Here is a 23,181-nt window from a genome sequence, read left to right as displayed (position 1 = left end):
GAGGATGCTGCACCATAGTTTATTTTAATGAAATTATTTTCTTTATTAAAAAAAAAAAAAGTAGAAACAAAATAGTACATTTTAAGGAAACCAGTAACTAAACTGGAATTAAATGATTCCATCCTCAACTAAATATAATTGCATGTAGAGCTTAAGTGAAGACCTCTGAGTAGAGGTACCTGACCATGTCAAAGTGCTATCATAATACCACTTTGACACATGGTGCAATAGAAAAGAATGGAGTAATTTTCACTTTAGTAACCTTCTATAACTTACCAGCAAACCTCTGGGCTGGGTGAGAGCTTTAGAGTAGATCGGCCTGTGTGAAGGAAGGTGGTTGGGTACATGGGAGGGAAGGCGTGTGCACGTGTGTGTGGGTGGGTGTTGATTATACGTCTGTAATGTCACGCCTCTGTGCCACCCTCATTGCTATTCAAGGCCCAGGCTGGCAATGGGAATATGATTTTTCTCGCCGCCGTGCCTTCCCAGTAGGCACATGAACCCCTTTATACTGTGTTTAAACCCTGCTTGGGGCCTTCAATGCTCTCGAGTCCAGACACCCGGCAGCAGTTTGTCAGCAAAGTAATGGCATATTTCTTACATGACATCGATGAAGCGGGACTATTATCCTTTAAATTACGGCACTTAAACGATCCATTTTTTGGAAACTTTGATCATGCCCATATGGGTGCAACCACCGAAGTGGAGGAAAGATGATAATGAAGCACATTAAATCTGAAGAATCATTTGGTACCAAAGTAGGCATATCCGAATAATGTCACGTTTTTTACTCGGCTATTCAACTCTTTATATGTCAGCGAAACCTTGCTGGGATGTCAAGAGATGGAGATTATCGCTGAATGGCTGCAGGGAGAAAATGGATAATGTGGAGGTAAATTATCAAATTAAACCAATCATGTGGGGGGATGAAGAGCAAAAGACGACAATAACACAAACCTTGCATAGACAACTCTTTGGCAGTTGCATTAATGATATGACAAAAACACAAAAATCAATAATTTATACACCAAGTGTCATTCTATAATCAGATTGTATATTCTTCATCTGAACAATGCTGGGAAAAATCTAGTTCAGTATAGCTTGTTCCACCATGGCTCGGAGGCAATGACTGACTCTCTTTCTCTGAGCAATTCTCCGGAGGGGCAAGACAAATATTAGCCTAATCTCATCTCCCTTGAAAAAAAGATGATTGTGGCCCATGTATTATTCATCATAGATGAGTTGCTTCAAAATAATTATGAAGCCAAAATTGTGCCAGGGCACAAATAATAGGAAAACAGGAAGATCAATGGATCTCTTTTACATTTTGATACAGCAATGTGTTTATATGTCAGGAGGTGGGATCAAGAAGTCTTCAACATCTAAAATCAGATGCTCTCCGTACTCAACTGTGGAACGGGTCATACTGCCTGCAAACCCCCAACTAGCGACAGTTGATCATCCGCACCATGGTGGAGGTATTAAAAATGCTGCGTTTGAAGAACAAAGAAAAGCCTGTTGTCATGTCAAAACTTTGTATTTCCCAAATGCTCAAATTCCACAAGGGTTCTTGCCACAATTTGATGACACTTTGACTGGGATTCGTAAAAAAACGTAAACTCCCTGAGGAGTCTGTCACCATTCATCTAAATGCAACTGAGGAATACAACGTTTTCACCTGTCAAGGACAACATGTAAACAGAGTTTCATGCTCTCAGCTGATTTACTCGTTTTTAGAGAAGGGACAATATGCTCATTAGACTCACTCTGTTTCTACGTCTTCCTCCTGATCTCATCTTTGAAAGAAACTCAAAGAAACTGCAAACTATTTCCAAAAGTTTTTCTTTTTAAAGATTTAATGACATTTTTATAATGGGAATTATTGTAATAACACTTCACACACACCTGATGATGTTCAACAAAGAGCCTTAACCAGAAGTATGAATATGAAAAAGAGGATGTCACATTGATGAAAAATGAATGCAACGTGATTCGTTATTTTTCTATGTTAACATTTAATATGTTTGACAATAATGATAATCAACAAAAAGGTGCCAGTTAGTTTAGCAATAACCTCATTAGATGGCATCTTGGGTTCCTTTTGATATGCACGTTACAGATTAATACCAATAGAGAGCTTTGGAAGCTGAGTGCTAACACCTAGCTTCCATATCTGGCCTTGGACCTCAAATCCCTGGCTCTTCTATGCTATACTGTCCTGCTGGGTAAAAGCATAAATGCAAAAAATATATATGTGATCATTCAGTATTTTCTTTAAAACTCAATTGGTTATCACAAAGCAAATAATGACACAAAAGAGTGATGTATAGTGGTGAGACCTAAGGAATCAGAACAATATTATAGCTATGTGCAGTGTGCCTCAGCTTACAGAACAACATAAATCAACTGATTGATCAACGAAAAACGTTTAAAATCCAAATATGTTGCTCCCTGATAGAATGACTTTGAAATAAATATTCCTCCCGAGAGCTGCAATAACATGTCCTATTTCAGAGTGGGCGAACAATAAGAAAGCACGGCGAATGATTATAGTGCAAAAAGCTATAAATACCCCACTCATATTACTCTGTCAGAAATGGTATGCAACACCTAATCAGTCATCTCCGTCGGCTTTGAGTTCACCGGTGAGAAACAAAAAACAACAAGCATTTCGAGTGAATGAGTGCGAGAAATGCAAAGAGATGGAGTGAGTGTCTTCTACAAAAATGGACAAACAGTAGAAACTTGAGAACAGGACAGTTTCTACATTGGGATTCACGAGCAAACTTTTTGCAACATGTCTACACTTCTGTGAATGGTGACTGTGTCTCTCTTCCATGAGTAATGAGCAGGAACTCTGCATCACAAAGAATACACATGTAGCATGGTTTAGAATGGGTTTACAATGCCCCATACAGGAGGGTGTGCAGCATCATGTTCCCCTGATTCCATGCTCTTTACATGCATCTCAATAAATACAGTGAAATATATTAAGTGAAAAATAACATGGCATCAAAATGAGGATTTCCCTGCACCTGGTCATATTGTGGGTGGTCACAAGGTAGAAACAGTTTTATGGGAACCACAGATTGACCGTATGACACAAAGTTTATATATATGTAAATATATATATACCGTATTTTCGCGACTATACGGTGCACTGAATTATAAGGCGCACCTTTAATGAATCGCCGATTTTAGAAATATTTTCATATATAGGGCGCACCGGATTATAAGGCGCATATCCGGGACCCGGGTCGCGGCTCGTCCCCCGTCGACGGGGGGGTGCTTCCGCATTCGCTGGCGGTGGCGGGGGGGGGGCTTCCGCGTTCTAATTGCCGCGCTGACTGAAAACATGGACGGACGAACCGGAAAAACACTGACACTCCGCTGCATTAGAGAAAGTACCTGCACTAAAACGTTTGACTGGGGCTCCGTTGTGCATCCACTAGATCGGGCTGTGCTAAATCAAATGTTATTAAGCGTTCTGAAAACTCGTCTCTCCCATGGAAACGTTGTTCAAACGTTAATGTGGATATTAACAATATCTCTGAACCTCCAACTTTAATTCTTGATTAATGAAAACATTCTTGGCAAATGCTTTCATGCATCTTGCACCGAGAGGCAGCGTTGGAACAGACGGTGGACCGTCAGCGCGATCCCGACATCCAACTACGAGCTTTAATATAGTGTAGCGACTCTCGCTAATGAATCTCTGGACAATGTGCTTATCTTCTGGTTTTATTGTCGAGAAACAGGCTACTGTCGGCCGAACAAAAACACACCATCGCTCTCCAAAACAACAACAACTCCCGCGTCGCCATAGGTGGCACTAAGATGAGTGACGTAACATTGTGCGCCCTTCACTGAACATCCCAAAACTCTGTAAAGTGCAACGCCGCTCCAGAACATGAAAACATAGTCCGTTACAATACACAACCAATTGATCCATATATATGGCGCTCCGGATTACAAGGCGCACGCGTCGTTTTTTTTAGAAAAAAAAGGATTTTAAGTGCGCCTTATAGTCGCGAAAATACGGTATATATATTTTTTTTTTTTTGGGGGGGGGGGTTGTCTGAAAATGTCAGCAGGCTTGTCTCTTTGAGTAGCTGAAAGCAAAGAAGTAGTAGCTTACCTTTTATTGGTAACCTGTTACGGTTCATTGTTTCTGAAATAAGGGGCCTGAATGCTTTGTTCACAGCAAACTTGCAAAAAAGAAAATATTAAGCCATGGTTTAACTGTACTACAGGCGGAGTCCCTGTTTACCTGAAATGTGCAATTTAGAATTTTATTTTGTACCGTGCTGTTTGGCAAAATTATGGAAAAAAGGAAGAGACATTTAGAATAGATAACAATGTGTGGTTAATTTTGAGTTAACTGTGCGATTAATCATATATAAATATTTATATAAGAAAATAAAAATGACCATCAGATCCTTGGGGCTCAATTTTAGAATCAAAAAGGAGTCTAGAGCAGTGTTTCTTAGTTTCTTAACTTTCAATAGCTCCTTTGGAAATATATTTACTGAGAAAAATGGTGATGTGTTCAATACTTATTTCACCTGCAGTATATATATATACACTGTATATATATATATATATAAATCACGTATGCTTTCTGTTCATTTATCTCCGGTAATGTTACATTGTAAACAAGCAAACTGTGTTGAAATTGACCGAAGGAAAGCTAGTAAAGTGGCTAATAGACAGAAAACGAAGCTTCAGTTCAGGTACATTATGATTTCAGGTTCTGTTTGTTGAACATTTGTGTTGGACAAAGGTAAATTCTAACCTCATCATGTGTTCAAGTGATTAGTGAGAAAGTTCAAAATCCAATTTTACAGCTACAAAAATGGAAATCAGACAGGGAACTATAACCTGTTTACACAGCTCTAAGCAGCAATTAAGAATTAAGAGTGTTTCTGACTGAATTAACATGAGGTTAGAAGATAACCATTGGTTATTGTTGTTTTCCATTGTCTCATTGTCTTATTCACCAATGCTATGCGCCACCCGCCATGTCGAATTCCTTATATGTCTAACATACTTTAGAAATAGATATTCCTGATTGATGGATTATTTCTGAGCAATCTGACTCCTTAATCCCTTTATTAGCATTGGAAAGAAGCTCTTGTTTACAAAAACACTTCTGCATTATCCAGGTACTACTAAAACCACATGGGTCTATTTCCTTATTCTCCTCATTATGTCCCTTAATAACTTCCTTCAATTTTGTGTACCATTTTACAGCTTTACCAAATACCTAGGTAATATTCCCACCCACCCCTCTGCACAGCCTTTGATAAGAAAAGAAAAATGACCATCAGATCCTTGGGGCTCAATTTTAGAATAAAAAAGGAGTCTAGAGCAGGGTTTCTCAGCACAGTGCAGTGGAATGAAAAGGCGTCGCTTATTTATTTGGGGACAATGTGTTCTAGACAGCTTCCTAAAAATATATATATATATATAATATTTTAGATACGTACTTCTTTTTTGGACCCAATCCCTGCCATATTAATGAGGTTCAACATTAAAGAGAAGCTGAAAAATGCAATATCGTATTTACATAACTGACTCACAGGCTCACATGTTTCCAAATGTCATACACACAAATACCTAAATCACAGGATGAATGTCAAGAAAACAGGTGTCCCACGCTGTAAATGAGTAACTGCTTGTGATTTCCACGTCTTGGTAGGTAGGGCAGCACTGGTAGGATGTGCATTTCCTCCTGTCTCAGTCACAGCTGGACTCAGCTCACTCGGCACAAATCCCATCAACGAGGAATCACATCACCTCTACAGAATGAATCAATATCTATTTTAAAATCATTGATGCTAATTTTCTTCAATTATGAGCGAGGGAATTATGATCTGTATAATTTCCTAACACAAACTCATCATTTAAACTAATACCACTTTATTTTTGCCAAAGACAAAACCAATTAGCTATTATTTTCTCTTTTGCATATTTATTGTTGCTTATTAATTAAGCAAAACCTTCTTATATTATACTTTATTAATCGATGGAATCATCTTTACATCATCAATTGCTATAATAATCAATAGTTGCAGCCCTATGTAATGTCAATACAGCCAAAGAAAAGGGAAACCAAAAAAGGAAAAGGTGAATTTATAAGAAATAAATCAGTGCTTATGAAGAAGTGAAATGTAACAAAATGTCATGTCACCTTCATTAAAGCAGATTGCGTTTATGACGATTGACAGGACAGAGGAAAATAAAATGTTTGCATTTGTTCGATTACAATGTACGGTGTGGGTTAGTACGGCTCCGGACACAGGCACTGACACCAGGGTGGTGGGCTTCAAAGGTTTTATTGTTTTTAATTATTTTGCTCCTGCTCGAGATGACACGCCGCTCGCTCGGTCGGCCACTCCTCCTCGCTCGCCCCCGCCTCACTGCTCAAATAGGGGAGAGCACACAAACACAATTATCCCCAGGTGGTTGTTATTGTTTTCACCTGGCACCGTTCCCCGAGCCACTCCCCCTCTCTCCCCCCTGCAGCCGAGCTGAAACCACGCCCGCCACCACATACAATAATTCACCAAACAGGATAATTTGATTCATTAACAAAGTGTTCCAGAGCAGATACGAGTGTGTAGGAAGGCTAGTGTGTGGCAGCGGGTGAATCATCATCCCATTGCTCCAGCTGGTGAGGATGTGACACTTCGCCTCACATTAGTGGAATAAGAAAATCCTTCGGCTGAGACAGTGACTGAAAACCGTATGGTGGCTCAAAGGGGACAGACCCAGAACCCCAGTTAGGAACGGTTCTGCTCTGATGGGAGTCGAACTGACAGCCTTGGCTCGGAAAATGCATAATTAATCCTAAGAATCTTTGGGAATGCCAGGTGAAATAAAGGGGAATGTGTGAAACACTTTCCAATGCTTTGATAACCGGCAGACGAACTCTTTCGGTGCTGCGCCGCTGTCGCGTGCTTTTGACGATTGACGTTTTACGGGAAAGGTTGGTTATTCAAACAGAACAGGATTCCACCGTAGAAGGCTGATTGTATCGGTGAGAAGTCTGCAGATGTTTGTGGATCGATTGAAAAGCGGCAAGTGTTTGATTCTCAACCCTTAGTGTCAATTTGGCATCTTTGATGAACGCAAGCTGTTGTGAGGCCGAACGGAAAAACTATAACTGCACATTTTGAATCCTCTAATAGCTCTAGAGGACACTGACGCCGATAGTTATTCCTTACAATGAGTTGACTGGGTTTTATTCTTCTCAATGCAGAGCTGTAAAATGAGACCTGCTAAATAAATATACTGAAATAAAGCTCAATGAAGATTTAAGAGGAAACTAAATTCAATTTTCTTTTTTAAACAAAGAAGTAATTCAAACCATTTCAGTATAATAAAAAGTTCTGGTAAAATACAGACTGGTGGTGCTGAAAAGAACATCATCTTTTTTGTGGGTTTTGATGAACAGTAATTCTTCACAGTCTGACTTCATCTTTAACTTTCATCATTATAACATTTTCCATTCACGCAGTAAATGTATCATTGTTCCAGTTTCTTCTCACTGTTCTGAAGCCATTATGCAACAGAAAAACTCACCCGCCCCTTGACATTTTATCACCTGGTTGTATTGAACAGTTGCCCTTTCACACGCCCAGCAGACCCCGATGATTATTAGCATTCATTTGGAGGCCCCTCTGGCACCTGATATTAATGTAGAGTCTGATGTCTCCTCTCTGAAGCTCCTGTGTGTGTTTGGAAAAGCAAACTACAAGAAAACAGCTGCCTGCTGCTGATAGGAACAGGGTTAATAAAAGCTGCTAAACTTAACCTTATAGTAAATGTACCCTGTTCAATGAACAGGCCAGGTGAGAAAATAGGATGCTTTTTATGAATTACATTTCCCTTTAAATTGATTGAAATATTTCCTGCCAATACACTGATTCGCAGTTCGAAAGTTGTTTCATTAAACATTAAACATTTAAATGTTACTTTAAATGTTACTTTAAATGCTGTGAGACATTGTCTTCAGAGGCCAACTGTGATTTGTGAATAACCTCAAAGGAGCCTTTAAGACTTAAAGCTTCTATATCTCTCGGAATGTTACATATTAATGATATATTATACACATTCTAGAGAAACATGAGAAAGGGAAAGTTTGTCTTTTCATTCTGAAAAAGAATGCAACATTTGTTGTTGGTGAGGACAGTGCAGGTTCTGCGACTTAATGAGCCAGCAGAATGAGTTGTCTTGTTTGATGGTTTATTCAGTGTTTGCTGAACTGTTGGGTGGGCTTTGAGCCGACACATTTAGCATTCATGTTTAACATGAACAGTCCCTGGCTTCGTAAAACAGATCGCTGAGGACAGGACAGCGTTGCCTCCTACCAGAACAAAGAGCCAAAATGTGGAATGAATTATACTATTCTAAAGCTGCACTGTCACACACAACACAAGCTGTTAATACATTAAACTAAGCACAAAAAATGGAGCATCTCAAATGACTTAAAGGAAAAACTCAGGATAAATGGATCTTTGAGCAGATTCCAGCTTCTAAGCATTAAATAATCCCACAAGAAGCGCGTGTTTGTAAGTGTGAACCACAAACCCCAACGTAGCCGACCAGCAACCACCAGCCTCTCTTGGAGGGAAAAAGATGAATGAATCATTTTTTAGGCCAACTGCTCACCCGCACAGGCCAAGGCTATTGCAGCAGCCAAATGGGGCTGGCAGCGCGTTGGCCCAGACTGCGCTCATACCTCCAAAACACGGGCGCCCTCGCGGTGCAAACCACACGCTCCTGCCCCCAAGAAAAGGCCCGGGTTCAGGTCGCTGATTGCATGAAGCGGACGGGCTGGCCAAGTGTTAACCATCGGTGCCAAAAGTCAGCTTCTTTCCCTCTCACCTGCTCCATTCGTCATCCATCACTCGCTCTGCTGTCACACACATTCATTCATTCCTATCAGTCAATCACCTGATTGTTTCTCGTGCCAGAGATTTCCTTTTCGCTCTCTCTTTGCATCCTTTAAGCTGTCCAAAGGCACATCTGTCAGGGTCAAGTATCACGTATCACCATGTGTCAGTCACAACGTTGCTCAGAGGACCTCCCTCTTAATAACGTGACCAGCCCTGCCCACCCCTTATATAAGGAAGAAAAGAAGAACATGACACCCTTTCATCACATACACATGATTCTTTCCCCTCACTGCCCCTTCACCAAACCTCATAATTCTGTGCTGCAGTAGTCATCTCTTAAGTGAGACACACTTTTGTTAATATCCAGTTTGATCCATTCCTCATGAACAAAGTCTACACAACAGATGTTTGTGTGTTTAGGAGATGAAAGCTTTACCTGCCAGAAGATGGTATCTATTGTGCTGCCCAGGAAGCCTTCTCTTGTTTCTGACGACAAGAGCTTTGGTCCAAGGATTGTCATGAACTCCTCAAAATCCACCTGTCCATCACCTGGCAAAAAAAAGACATATTATTATTCAATGATTACTTTTGTTATATTTATTTGCTGGTTGTACATGATTGTTGAGACCAATCATAACCTAGACATCCCTAAATACCAAATCTCTTAAAACGGCATCCTTATTTCTCAAATAATCAGATCAAACGTTTCTCTGTGAACTACTGAACATTTAGCAAGTTACGTAACAGAGAAACCTTCTTTTCGTTTCTTTTTTTGGTCTGGATTTTGCTTTCTTATCTTGGTGTTCGGGCTCAGCTTTAGCAGCATGAACATGTTGTTTTCGAGTGAGCTTTAAGATGGACAGGTGAAAGTTTTTTGAGGAAAACTGGATAACAAAAGAATCACAATGAATCTCCCCAGGAATAAAGCGGCACATAGACCTAACTAAAGCCTTTGGGGTTTGCACAAAACAACGAGCTCTGAGTAGCTCCACCAAACTGGATAAGAGGGAGATCAAAAATGTACAGTTACAACACGGAGCGCCTGCTGCGCATCATTGATACCAAACAGCACTGATCCGGGAGCCTGCTGATGGTTATTGAAGGTGCTTCCAAAACAAAGCATCAGAACTCTGCAGACAGCACCCAAGTGAAACCATGTTTTTTTGTTGTCTTTGAGTGGAAAGCCTGGTGAGATGTATTTATCTCCACTGCAGAATTTGTTGGATGTATTATCTGTGTGCTTGGATGAACAAACCAACACCAAAGACTCATGCTTGGGGAATTGTAAAGAAAATGATGAAATTTACAAAACAATCGGAGAACTATGATGTTTATGTTTAGAAATACATCGGGTGCACCGACAACTCACTCCCTTTAATTATACGGAATACTGAATTAAGTTGAAATACAAAACGTCTCAATCTTCAGGACCGCTGCTCCTGCTCTGCCTGGGGGCACGGTGGCATTGTGAGGCTGAAAATCCAAGACTGCAATTGGACAGCAGGATGGATGGATGGATCACGGTAGCGATAAGGCCGGGTTAGACAGGATGAAGTACAAGTATGTGCGTGTACTAGGATCAGGCTTTACACAAGTAAATTGTTTAAAGCTACACCACATCATCCGAATGAAGGATTTAGTGGTGTCTGGTGGTGTTAGCCGATATCCCCCCGCTCACCGCTACCTTTCCAAAGTAGTAGTAGAACATTGAGGGCGTTCAGGTAAGACTGATGATATTTAGGGTTTTGCACAGACTCAACAAATCAAAAATTTGTGTGAAAACATGTTTATTTTGCCAGATAATTAATTAAAACCACGAATTGGTAGCTAATGGAATTAGAAATGTATTAAATATTACCAGCTACTTATTACAGCCTATTGGGAGATGAAAAGGGGGCAATAGTTGTATGCTGGCTCTGGTTTTGATGTATTTGCCATTTGCGACAGCTCAACATAACATAAGTTGCTGAGTCGGAGTCTGTTATAGTGTTTGACAAGTCTCTTCCTAAGTCATGTCAATACCAAGCATCCTGTTTCAGCTTCAAAAAAAGGAGGAATTATCAAAGAAAGATGTGAAACCTCCTGCAGATCATACATCTGCCCTCAATCGGACTGAGGATCCATTTTAACAGCTGCCCGCTTGGCCAAGAACCGATCAGTGCCCCCCCGCCCCGTTCCCATTGTCACTGCTCCTTTAATTACTGGCTTCTTGTTTTTTTTGTTGACTTGCATGCATATTTATTGTATGTTGTTACTGATCTCACATCAAATCAGGGTTTGATGGTTGAACTTAATACTGTGTTTTGAGGAAAAAAAGTTACTTAATGATGGCTCCATCTAACCAGAATTCCCATCAATCTTAGAAATGACATCATTGTTTGGTTTAAAACAAGACGTTTTGTGATAATATTTTAGTTACAGACATCAATTCAAGTAACTCTTTCTGGTTTAACACACTTCACTAACGCCGGCCTCCCGGGTGAACGTCCACTGCAACCTGCGCCTCACAATCATAATGATCAGAAAAAAAGATGTTTGTGCTGTGCCTCAAAAAACAGAAAAATTGTTTTCTCTATATGATGTATGTAAACATACATGCATGTAAGAGAGCGTCACCTTGCCTGCCGCTGCCCAACTGAAGCTAGTTGTATCCATGCGTACACAAAGTGGAAGTCATCGTCACATCATTTGATGCCTCGAGTTTGCCGAATGTGTCGACGCCGTCTTGGATTATGGCCGTCGCCATGTTGTTTTTAAGCAACCAATGATTGACCATGATTGTCATACAGATAAATTGCGCCTCCGGTAGCGGCCACGAGCTGTCAATCACAGTAGGACCGCCCTAAAGCCCGTTCTGCCTTGTGGTGTATCTGACTCCAATGGAAGAAGAGATGAAACTACATATGGACACCATCAAGGTTTAAAATGTTTACTGATGTAATAAATCAAGCGAGAAGTAGGCTGGTGTTCTCGTAGACTTTTAGTCGCTTCTGCTGGAAACACTGATACTTTTGCATCGGCTTCACTCTGCAGAACTAGAGGTTGCCTCCTGGTTGTATCTTAACAATCGATCATGTAGATTTGACTGTGTGCAGCTGTATGTCTAAGCCCGTCTGATCATATCTGACTGAGCTGGCTTCATCAAATAGGACTATCGGCAAATTTACAAACACAAAGCCCTTAAAAGGTAGCTAGTCAACAAAACCCTTAATATTTTGCAATGCCATGAATAAATGCAGACAAGTCAACATGGTTCATTAAGTAGGAAGATGTTGTCCCGACTGCAACTCCAAGAGACTCAGAATATATAGACAGAGAAAACCAAGTAAATAAATAAACAGCATTACACTTCAATAAAAGCCGCTGTGACCTTCGTCGGGTCGGAAAGTAACCTTGGCTGCCTCCTCAAGTTGCCGCCGTAGACGAGGCAGCACACCAGCCCTGAGGCACACAAGCAGCTCCAGTCTACCGTGCTGAGCTTTAATATTCAGCCATGAACCCTTTTTAGTTATTTCTCTTTCCACGGTGACAATGAAAAGCACTTATCAAAGGCTGTGATTGCGGCGTCACAAATTTGAATATGTCCCGGGGTTTTGCCTATTGCATTTTTCCCCTTTCAGCCACATATAATTGTAGGAGTTTTCTTTTTGGATTATGTCATTTAGGGTTAACAAAATGATATTTGAGTGTTCTCTCCGAGGGAAAAGATGTAAAATGGAAGATGGTGCTGCAGAAATCAACCTCTGCTGATTCAAATCTGACAGCAGGATCCATGTCGCACTCTGCGTGTGTTCTTTTAGTGCAGTGTTTAGTTTTCTTTGAGATGGAAATGAATACAGATTATATATATATATATATATACATACATATATGAATATATTTAATCTGTATTCTGCTTTACACTGTTATGATAAAGAAAAGTTCAGTTTGACATCAGTGTGTATGCAACTCACCATCCATGTCTAGTCTCTGCATGATGATGGCCAGCTCCACCTCGCTCGGCATGTAGCCCAACGAGCGCATGGCCATGCCCAGCTCCTGCTTGGAAATGAACCCATTTCCGTCACGATCCAGCACCTTGAACGCCTCACGGATCTCTGCGAAAACAAGAAAACCAACAGGAAATCCCTTGTGTTTTCAAGTTGCAAGAACACAGGCACTTATTGTTGGACACATGTTATATATTTCTATTTACAGGACTGTGTGTGTGTGTGTGTGTGTGTGTCCCAGACTCGTATTCCTTGGCAGAGATGCAAAACAAAGATTCAGAGATGCGCGACTTTGTATCCTTGGCTCTCAGCACTATTAGATCTGTTGAAGGCTTTTGGAGATGTTTTCACTTTCATTCTATTTAGTTTTGGTCCAACATACTGTAAAAAAAAGAAGGCTGCCTATACACTGGTGAACGTTTTGTTTGGTACTGTTAGGTTGGCCAAATTGGCCATCTGGTACTGCTAGTGAGGACCATGGGGAAGGTTCTTAAGTGACTGCTGAAAGCCAGATTCAGGGTGAAACACGTGTATTACCAGTTGGACTAGTTGTGAAATAAAGGATTCTTTAAACCTCTCTCTCTCTATCTCTCTCTCTCTCTCTCTCTCTCTGACCCAGCTTTGGACCCACTGCCTCAGGTTAACAAAATCAATTCCATACCATTGATTACTTTTCGCTACCACGCTGTCACCTCTGCCCACTTTCAGGAATGTCACGTCCGTCGGGACTGTTCCGTGAGCTTTGTTCTCCCTGCCTTTTGTTTTTACTGGTTGGCATCTATTTCAAGTAGTCAAACAGCAAGGGCAGCATTCAAACGGCTACTTATTACATATTGCTTATGCCGATAACATGAATGTTGTAGTCATTGTTAGTATATCCACTACTGGTTATTATCACTAATATTTTGCATCATTTTTCTGCTTACTGCTAATTCTGTCCTTTTGTGTTGTACCTCTGCTATGTTCTCTACACATGAAAGACCTTCAGGAAACACTCCACTCCACTCACTAAAACCACTCCCACTGATGCTGCTGCATGCTGAACCATTCCTGCTTGGTGCATCCCTTGATAAAGATGGATTATAAAACATTCTACATATGTACACAGTTGAGTCAGCAGCCGTCTCACTGGTCGGCAAAATGATTCGCCTCGTCTTCGCCAGCATTCTTTAACAAATGAATATTTCATAAAGAGCGCCAAGAGAGGCTGAGCGGCACGTAAGGAAGGAGAAAGACAAACAGACGGACATTGTTGGTTTTTGGACTAGAGGTGGAATGTCACTTCTCTGAAGAACACTATGACTGCATAACATGCATGAGCACACTGAATGATTTGAGTCTTGGGGGTGGAGTGGATGGTCTAACTGCATCCTTCCCAGGGAGCCACAGAGGACATAGACTGAATTCAAAAAAAGAAAAGGTATTCTTAACATATTCAAGACAAAACATGCAATGCATTCTCTGACGCTTGAGCAGATCCTGGTGTGGCACAGAAAAAAAGAAACAGAAACAATCCATCTCAACTGAGTATGAACACATTTCTATTGAGGGAACAAACTATGAGCCTATCAATCATCTTGTTATCTGCAGCGCTGCTGCTGATCTGCACCACTGGCAAATTATTCGTAACAAAACGTAACTGCAGCAGTAATTATGAATCACCTCATGAAAATGGAGAACGGAGCGCCTTCAGTTCATAATAAAGGGACATGGATCCAAGCTGGATCCCTAGAAACAGCAGGTACCGAGAAAATAAAGCAAGTGACAACATTTCTAACAATGCAGCTGCGACGGTGAAAGGCGAACAAAACAAAAACATACAGAATGCATCTATATTATTTCCCCTGCAACAAAAGGAGCATCTTATGCATCTGTGACTCAGGTCCTTGTGGTGTCCTGTTGAACCAACCAACAACATGGAGACTGCCTTTAAATGTCCAAATGACTCAGTCCATTTCATGCATGATGTGTCTGTTCATCAAGTGCGGTGACGCATGGGGGAATATTGAGCTTCTTTTCACTCCATTTTTGACATTTGGAACAGAAATATTTCCCACCAGAAGGAGAGATATTATAAAAAAAAACCATCAGAGTGAACTTCAGGATGCAGAAGTTCTTTTTTAAATTTGTAAAAATGTAAATTATGCCTTGAGTGTAAAACCCTTTGACCATTTGGATGAAGCAGCGATGCCGTATGTGCAAGACCTAAAAACATGGTCAATTCAAGGCAGAAGACTTTTCTGTTTGCCGTTGCCTTTTATTAAATAATATCTTACAGTGCACCGTTTTTTTTACATATTTTTGTTTGTTTTTGTTTTCTCTCGGCTGAATTCTGCTGCATAAATAAACTTGCCTTGCCTGAAACACATGTTAAGGCGTTCACAAACACAGTGCAAGGACTCATAGAAATATATTTTTTTCATTAAAAAAGATCGGCTACATCTTTTAATGCTTATTAACATTCTGTGTGAGTATTCACATGATTCACTAACACTAGGTGTTAGATAAAAACTGTAGAAACATGCAAGAGAAACACAAAAATAAACAGCCCTTTTGAATAAAGGCTTGCAAGAAAACACTTGGTAGCTGCTCTGCTCTTTTACTTAAACTTAATTAAAATGTAATTTTCTTTGTTTGTGGGATCACAAGAGTAATTAAGCCGCTGTCAGTCCCTCTATCAGTGTCAAAAATAATCATCAAATAAATAACAAATGATTTTAGCGCTTGGTTGATCCATTAATTAAGCACCATATGAGAGAAACTCAAAACATCTCTAGAGGGCATTTACATTACATGTGTGAACATCTTTATTTGTGGATTTAGAAATACTTAATCTCTGATTAATACCGTGTCAAATCTGAAACCAAGTCTGTTCCATACTTGGAGGTGTTGTAGCGTCCCAGTTGGACCGAGGAGAGAGAGAGAACGCAGTCAGCACCCTGGACAGCTCCCCAATTAACACTAAGTCTGTTGCGAGTTTGTGTGATCGCCGTCAGTGTGCTGCATGCAGTTTGATTATGAATCTACAAGTCCGCCAGGAACACTGCAGGAAGGACCTGCTGTTTATGTGCCCATGCAGCTGAACACAAGCTGCCTCGTGCTGGTGATGGTCAGCCTCCCCGTTCCCTCTCTCCCTCAGGGAGGGTTCAGCGCTGGTGGGCTGAGCTCATAAAACGGCTCCCTGCAGGCTTCCCGCTGTCTGCTCCAGCTCAACATGCTGAGCGAAAGGAGACTCTGAAGTGCCAACCACGAAGGAGTACTTTCACTGTGCTTTCAGTAAAACCTTTTAATAACATAACCTATTGCAGCATTTTACTGTAACGCCTCCCATGTCTCCGGGACTTCTTTATCATGAAGTCTGCCTGGAATGGATGTAGGACGTCCTCTGGGGATACAGATACAGCTCAGCGTGTGTCGGAGTGACTCCTGCAGTGTGCGTACTGGAGCTCTCACAATGCCCAGTAGGCTGTGTAGAGGCTGCACAGTGTTCCCTTCTGGAAATTGTACTGGACTGGACCCAATATCTATTCATCAGCATTTTTGGTTTACACAAACAACATCAAGAGGTGTCACTGAATAACCTCCATTCTGCCTGAGAGAAAAATGATATGATTCTGTCATTAGCTCCTGTTGTAGTATAAGATTTATTACATTTACATGTTCATCAGCACCATAAAATACAAACACTGTGTCCAAACGCGTAGATGTTTAAACATACGTAGACGTTTAAACAACAAGTGTCTCACGAGTGAGCCGCATCCACAGATCAGATTCTAAGATCAGCAGTGCGACGTTAGCCCGAGCCGGCAAATTGTCAGCAATTTCCAGCCACGCCGTACAATGAAGGCGACCAGTTCTAAAAATGCCTTCTTGTCCAGCTGCTCCCATCGCCAAAGAAACAGACATTCTGGCTAATCTCTTCTCTATTGCTGCTCTGAGGCCACTGGAAATAGTGGAAAAGTCTGATTTACGAAAGAAAATGAAAACAGAAGAGATATGTTTGCATTAAAGGGACACCCGTGAACGAGGGTCACTGGCCTCGTGTCTCTCTGTGCATCATTGGGTTGTATATTATGCAAAAAGTTATTTACAGACAAGGACTTCAAGCTAAGATATTGGCCAATTTAGTAAAATCTCACCTGCCCTTAAATTATTGTAGCTTATAAAACCTGGCAATATTGAGAGTATTTGAACGTTCTTTTGACATATGACAGATGTCGGGGGAGAATTTGTTGAGCTGCATATTGTGAGTCTCTCAGGACTTCGATGTGTGGCCTTTCTTGAGAAACCTGTGACTTGTCCGAGTTCACGGAGGCATCCTGTCTTAGCAAATGGACCCATAGATGCCTTGACTGATCCTTATCCTGTTCCGTTGTCTGTCTGTCCAATTGTTTATGACACCATTAAGGGAGGGTCAGCTTTACGACATCTGAGTTTTTTCCTTACATTCCTCAGTCCTGGGGGTTTCTGCTGAGACAACACACGTCCCTCTTCAAGGTGTATAAAACTCCTGCTCTCCCCATTGCTCTTGGTCAGATCTTCCTGCTCCTCTGAGGGAGAAGAAACAATCTTTCCCTTTTCAACTGAAGTGTAGTCATTTGACTTCTGTCTGTACTTACGGCTTGTGTTGATGATTTCTGTATTGTTTATCATTTTTCTATATTCTAGTTAGTAATAAATACTTAATCACAAAGCGACTTCAAGATATTTTTGATTTCTCACAAGGCTTCAATCCACAAATTTCCACCACAACGGAGAGTTTTCCCTGGTGGAATCTAAGAACAGAACCGAGACCACAGGGAGTGAAAAAATGATTGCACTCAGAAGAGGACTGTTATGCTGCATAAATCATAATGTAACATAAACTTCTTCTTTAACATTAACTATTGAGTCGATATAAATGATGTACACATCTTTGATAATTCATTTTGATCTTTTGAAAACCAAATGCCAGTTAGTAACTCTGAAAGCAATAAAACCAAAAATGTCTAATCTTATGATAATGTTTAATCTTTTTAGTAGCTGTCATGTATTTGTGGCATTGTTGATTACTTAACTGGTGTTTTTGGTTCTCAAAAGATCAAACTGAATTATCAAAGCCAGCGACTCAGCTTGGCAGGAAGTGACTGAAACATCACATTTGTCAAAGAGCTTGAATTACAAAAGTGGCCCCTCTGCGCATCTCAGCTCGACCTGCTGCTTCAAGACTTTTTGCCCAAAGGTTTTCAAACTAGACCTGCGTGTGACGGGGTACTTGATGTCAGTGCACCAGGTATAACAAATCCTCAGGGAAAGGACAATAAGTGATGGAAGAAATGACTACTTCAATCTGACGAATGGTTAGTTTGATCAATCGTTTAGTGTCCACGCTTTGTTGGACTCAAACAGGTAGAGTGAGGCGGTGTTGTGTTGTCACTCCGCATCAGTTACAAGCAATCTGCTTGCACTGGAACCGATTCAAACAATATTCTCGTGAGCGAAAGATCTTTGGTCAACTATCAACGCGAAATTCTTTACTTGAAGTCAATCCGTGCACATTTATCCCCAAAGGACAGCCTAGAAAAATGTGGGTGGGTGACATTTTTTGCACTCGGGTCTGATTCACGACACTGAGAGAAAGGAGTTGCGATATTTCACGGGCGCCTTGACGACGAGCACTTCAGTCGCCGTTAGAGGAGTAAGTCATTTCTACCACTCAGACGGAGGCTAAACCTCTGTGGACCTTCTTGCTGCGAGTCCACTGTCACGCCACCAACGCTCATCCAACATCCAAACTGACACAGTAATCAGTGCTTCATCATCAGCTTCACCATGTTTGGTTGACCCCACGAGGGTCCTCGAAGGCAAATGTAGTGAAGAATACACGATTCTACTGAATAGAGTTCGGCACGCGGTGGTCAGTCACACAGCCAGCGGTATCCAAATCAGCAGGCAACAACTCACACTAGGAACTACTAGTAAGCTCACTGGAAACAGACTGAGACCAACTGGGACAGAACCACCGACTGATTCAGACTAAATACACAGGGCAGGGAGGGCAACAAGACACAGGTGGAAACAATCAGGGAGGACCTCGCAATCACACAATGAGAGCGAGGGGCCTGAAATGACCAGGTGAGTAACAGAAAACACACACAACAAGACCGTGAAAACTAAATACATAGAAGGACTGGGGGTGACAATATCTCCATGCATATTAACCCCCCCTGACAGAGTATCTGGCTGTTAAGAGGCACTTTAGAGCCAATTTTCCAGTCGTTGGCTTCATGCCACATCAGTGGATAAATATTTCAGCGGTCCAGTGGAGTCTGGTGTGTTAGTTCGCTTGCCACCGATGAGGTTGCCACTGCTGCAGACTGCAATTGATCAGATTTTGGGTTCCCACAGGCCCAGGTGATTACTCTGAGACCGGCTTCGAAAACAAGGGGTTCATAAAACACGGCCTCAGCAGCGACACAGATTGTCAGGTCGTGAGACAGAAGCCAGCGGGCCGCGAATGCCCCCCAGTGAGACAACCTGCCTGGGGAGAAATGCATCAGCGTGGCCCAGATAAGGAGGACGCGGCTGGTTTTTGTAGCACCGCGTTGTTTCTACAGAGAGTTATCGCCTCTATCAACCCAGTGGCGCGGCTCGGATCAGCACCTGTCCCTCTTGAGACAGAAGCGCTGGTTTCGGCCCTCTGGTACGCCGCAGCATTTGTGCATCGGTTTTGGAAACCGCCAGCGAAGCTCAGGATGGGTTTGGGATTAGTCAGCGTGGTCAGGCTTGTCTCCCAAAATGCAAATCCCTAAACGCAGTGGCTCCCACAATTTGACTGTATGATCTGCCTTAATATAAAACAAGGGGCTGTGCCTGTTAACACGCGTTAATGATGACTAAATGATGAAGTGCCTCTTTAACAGGATATCGGAGATCTGATATTTAGCAAGTTTTTTCTGAAACGCTTCACTTTCATCTTGAAATTCATCAAGTCTGTTTTTCAGGTCACATTAACGACATATAATAGATGTTTGAATGTCATCCACCCGTCTTCATTTGACCTTAGAAATCGCCGATGGAGGGGGTTGGACCGGCAGAAGCGGAATCCTTTTAAACGGACATCAAGCATTAGCGGCACAGCAGCCGGACAGTTCACTGAGACGCCTCACCGTCCAGCTCCTCCACGGTGATGCTGGCCAGCACGTCGCTGTCGCTGTCCGACAGCGAGCGGCTCAGGTAGTTCCCCTTGTAGAGCAGGCCTGCCGTCACGTGGTGGAACGGCATCTTCTCCCTGAGGGGCGACAGGAGGAAGCATTAAGTTTGAGGAAAAGAATTTCTGTCTCTGGTGTTTTTTTGGGGGAATCGGATCGCAGAACATCAATTAGAGGCTCTGCACTTTACACATTTTCGATTCTAAAAGCGGGTTATCGGCAAGATGAATCTCCCACTGCAACATTATATCTTCTAGTTGTAAAATGCAATCTAGTTGTAAGTCCCTCAGTAAACAATGTAAATATGTATTTATTGTCTTTTTCTGGGCGGGCTTACTGTGATTGATAAGTCGCTGCCGCTACAAGACATATGGCGTGCCTCACTCCTCTTTATTCCAATTATGGTAACTTCTGATCCTTGGTAGAAAAAAAAAAATCTAGATTTGGACGTCGAAATTTAGAAAACTGAGCGCTTCATTACAGCAGTCCACAAACAATTGGGGAAGTACTGCCACACCTAATAGAAAGACTATGGTTCCCCTAAACATTGCATTCTTAATTGAGTTTCAAGTATGAGGCATTGGTACGACGTCAAAGACAAATATTTGGTAATGTCATTTTTTAGACTGACATAAAAAGTAAACACATGATCAACAACAGGGAGCCAGTTTGTCCATTTGTAATTTTAGTCCGAGGAGAACAGCATGAACGACATCCACAAACGAGGCAGAACTCATTGGCTAAATAGGAAGGGACACAGTGAGGGAGACTTGTATAACTAAGGGTAAATGTGGCAAATGTGTGTGCGCGCACAAGAGCTCACGCAACTGTGTGTACTGCATTCGTAAATGTGACAGAGGCAATTCATTATTCAATAACTCGCAGCCCAAGGGCACGGGAGGGGGAGCAAGAGCACACAGAGCACAGAGATTTGGGGGCCTGCTTCCTTCTCTTTAATTGGATTTGGTCTCGATGTGCACTTTGAGCAGAAGCTTCCGAAGCAGAGCGAGGGGTTAAAAAAACGAGCCAACGGGGACTGAACCGCTTCTGAGGCTTTTCAGCACGTCTGTCTCCGCTATCGTTGATCTCAACACCATATTTCTGCAGAGTCAAGTCAGCCTCACAAACACAAGAGCTTTGATAAGACAAACATCTGAAAGTGAAACACAGTGTCTTGTGAAACTAGAGGACGAGATGGATGTGCAGCAGCTCTGCTGTTTGACATCTCAGCAGCATCCGCAGGAGTAAACTAAAGTTTCACGATTGTCGCTGTAAAAAAGAGTCGATAGTGCACTTTAAGATAAGACACACCTTCTATAAAAGAAATTCTATATTAGTATTATTCATATTGTATTAATCAAGTTCTTATATAGTATTAGAAGTATTATAAATATGCAGTAGTAAAGTTAAAAACAATAAAAAGAACAAAAAAAGAAAACAAGAATGAGGAGAATGAGTCTTATTCTTCAACTGGTAACGTTGCTAGCTTGCTCCTACCCACCTCTTTCCAAAACAATGGCACACATCTCTCCCTCTCAGGAAACTCGAGCTGCGTAAAGACGCTGTGGGAACGCCCCTGCGTGACCGCGTCATGAAGCACGTGTGAAATCTAACCAATGGCAAGCTGGTACGTCATAGGCGGGTAGGCCGGACCAGGGCGCTATAAAGGGACCCGAAGGGCAGGACCATTCATCTCTGTGCCTTCATCTAGTGCGTGTGAAGTTTTTCCACTTAGAAATGGCTGAGCGGTATGTGCAGTGTGCCCCCCCCCTTGCACCCGTTTCATTACAGGCAGAGACTCGCACGACCTATGCGTCGTCTGCTTTTGCGTGGATCACGCTCGGTTAGCCCTCGAGGGGGCTAGCAGCGGAGACTGCGAGCGGCCGGTCCGGCTCGAGCGGAGGCCGAGCGCCGGATGTCTTCGTGGGCATCGCAGGTGGATCTCGCGGAGGATTCCGGGACGGCTGAGGCCTTTTCCCGGCCCCACACCGCGGGACCCAGGCGCTCGTTTCCGGCGTGGGGGGCACGCGCGGCGGCTTCCTCCTCCCTCCGCGCCGGTGCTTGCTGTTTCTCCCGGACGTCCACTCTGAAGTGTCAGCGTCCTGGGGGAAGCCGGTGTCTGCTACTAGTTTCAACCATCCTGGCAGTCAAGCTAGGCCAGCCACCCACTGTTCAGTGGTGGCTCTGGGCCAGGAGGTTCTCCCCGAAAGGAAACCAGCGCCGTCTGATCAAGATCACTCGGCATTGCCTGCGGGCCCTGGCCCAGGGGGCAGGCACTCTGTCGAATCAGGGGCCGAGGCACAGGGACTGGAGACTTTATCCTGGTGTGGTGGAACTCCTTTGGTAACACCAGTTCAGTACTGGAGTTCCTGCAGGAGCGCTTTGCCACAGGTTTATCCACGTCCACCATCAAAGTATATGTGGCGTCCCTGTCGGCATCCCATGCCCCACTAGACGGGCGCTCTCTGGGGAGACACCCGTTAGTATCCCGCTTCCTTCGTGGCACTCTGAGACTGAGGCCAGCAGCCAGCACCAGAGTTCCGTCCTGGGACTTGGCCATCATACTCAAGGGTCTCTCCGGTGCTCCCTTCGAGCCCATGGCGGAGGTTGCAGTGAAGTATGTGGCTCTTAAGACCCTCTTCCTGCTCGCTATTTCTTCCCTCAAAAGAGTTGGAGATATGCAAGCCCTCTCGGTGGCCCCATTGTGCTTGGAATTTGCACCCGGTATGGTGAAGGCGTTCCTACTTCCTTCCCCCGGCTACAGTCCTAAGGTCCCGTCCGCTTCGGTCGGGCCTATTGTGCTGCAGGCTTTCTGTCCTCCCCCGTTTCTGACGTCGGACCAAGCTTAAACTCCTCTGCCCAGTCAGAGCCCTAGACTTGTACGTTCGCAGGACCGCCCTGTGTAGGCTCTCCGAACAGCTGTTTGTATGCTTCGGGCCCCCCAATACTGGTGGCCCAGTGACTAAGCAGAGGATGAGCTTGTGGGTGGTGGAGGCCATCACACTTGCTTATGGATCGGCCGGCCAGCCCGCACCTTTGGCTGTCCGGGCCCATTCTACTAGGGGTATGGCGGCTTCTAAAGCCCTGAGGTCGGGAAGA

The 23,181-nt window shown here is 42.8% G+C and overlaps 1 protein-coding gene across 2 annotated transcripts in view; it reads right to left on the bottom strand.

The window, feature by feature from the left end:
* The window catches only part of caln1 (calneuron 1), a 47,068-nt gene that overhangs the window by 15,685 nt on the left and 8,202 nt on the right, over positions 1–23,181 (bottom strand). For both annotated transcript variants that reach the window (XM_037460527.2, XM_037460519.2), the window contains exons 2-4: positions 20,041–20,162; positions 12,857–13,000; positions 9,340–9,452 (exon numbers count right to left, since the gene is read on the bottom strand). In XM_037460527.2, coding sequence (XP_037316424.2) covers positions 9,340–9,452; positions 12,857–13,000; positions 20,041–20,155 — 372 coding nt within the window. In that variant the 5' untranslated portion in view covers positions 20,156–20,162. The remainder of the gene's footprint in view (positions 1–9,339; positions 9,453–12,856; positions 13,001–20,040; positions 20,163–23,181) is intronic.

This window comes from Pungitius pungitius, chromosome 3, assembly GCF_949316345.1.
Source record: "Pungitius pungitius chromosome 3, fPunPun2.1, whole genome shotgun sequence".
NCBI classification, from domain to species: domain Eukaryota; kingdom Metazoa; phylum Chordata; class Actinopteri; order Perciformes; family Gasterosteidae; genus Pungitius; species Pungitius pungitius.
Note: the sequence above shows the minus strand (reverse complement) of the source record. Positions and strands in the feature narration are given on the sequence as shown.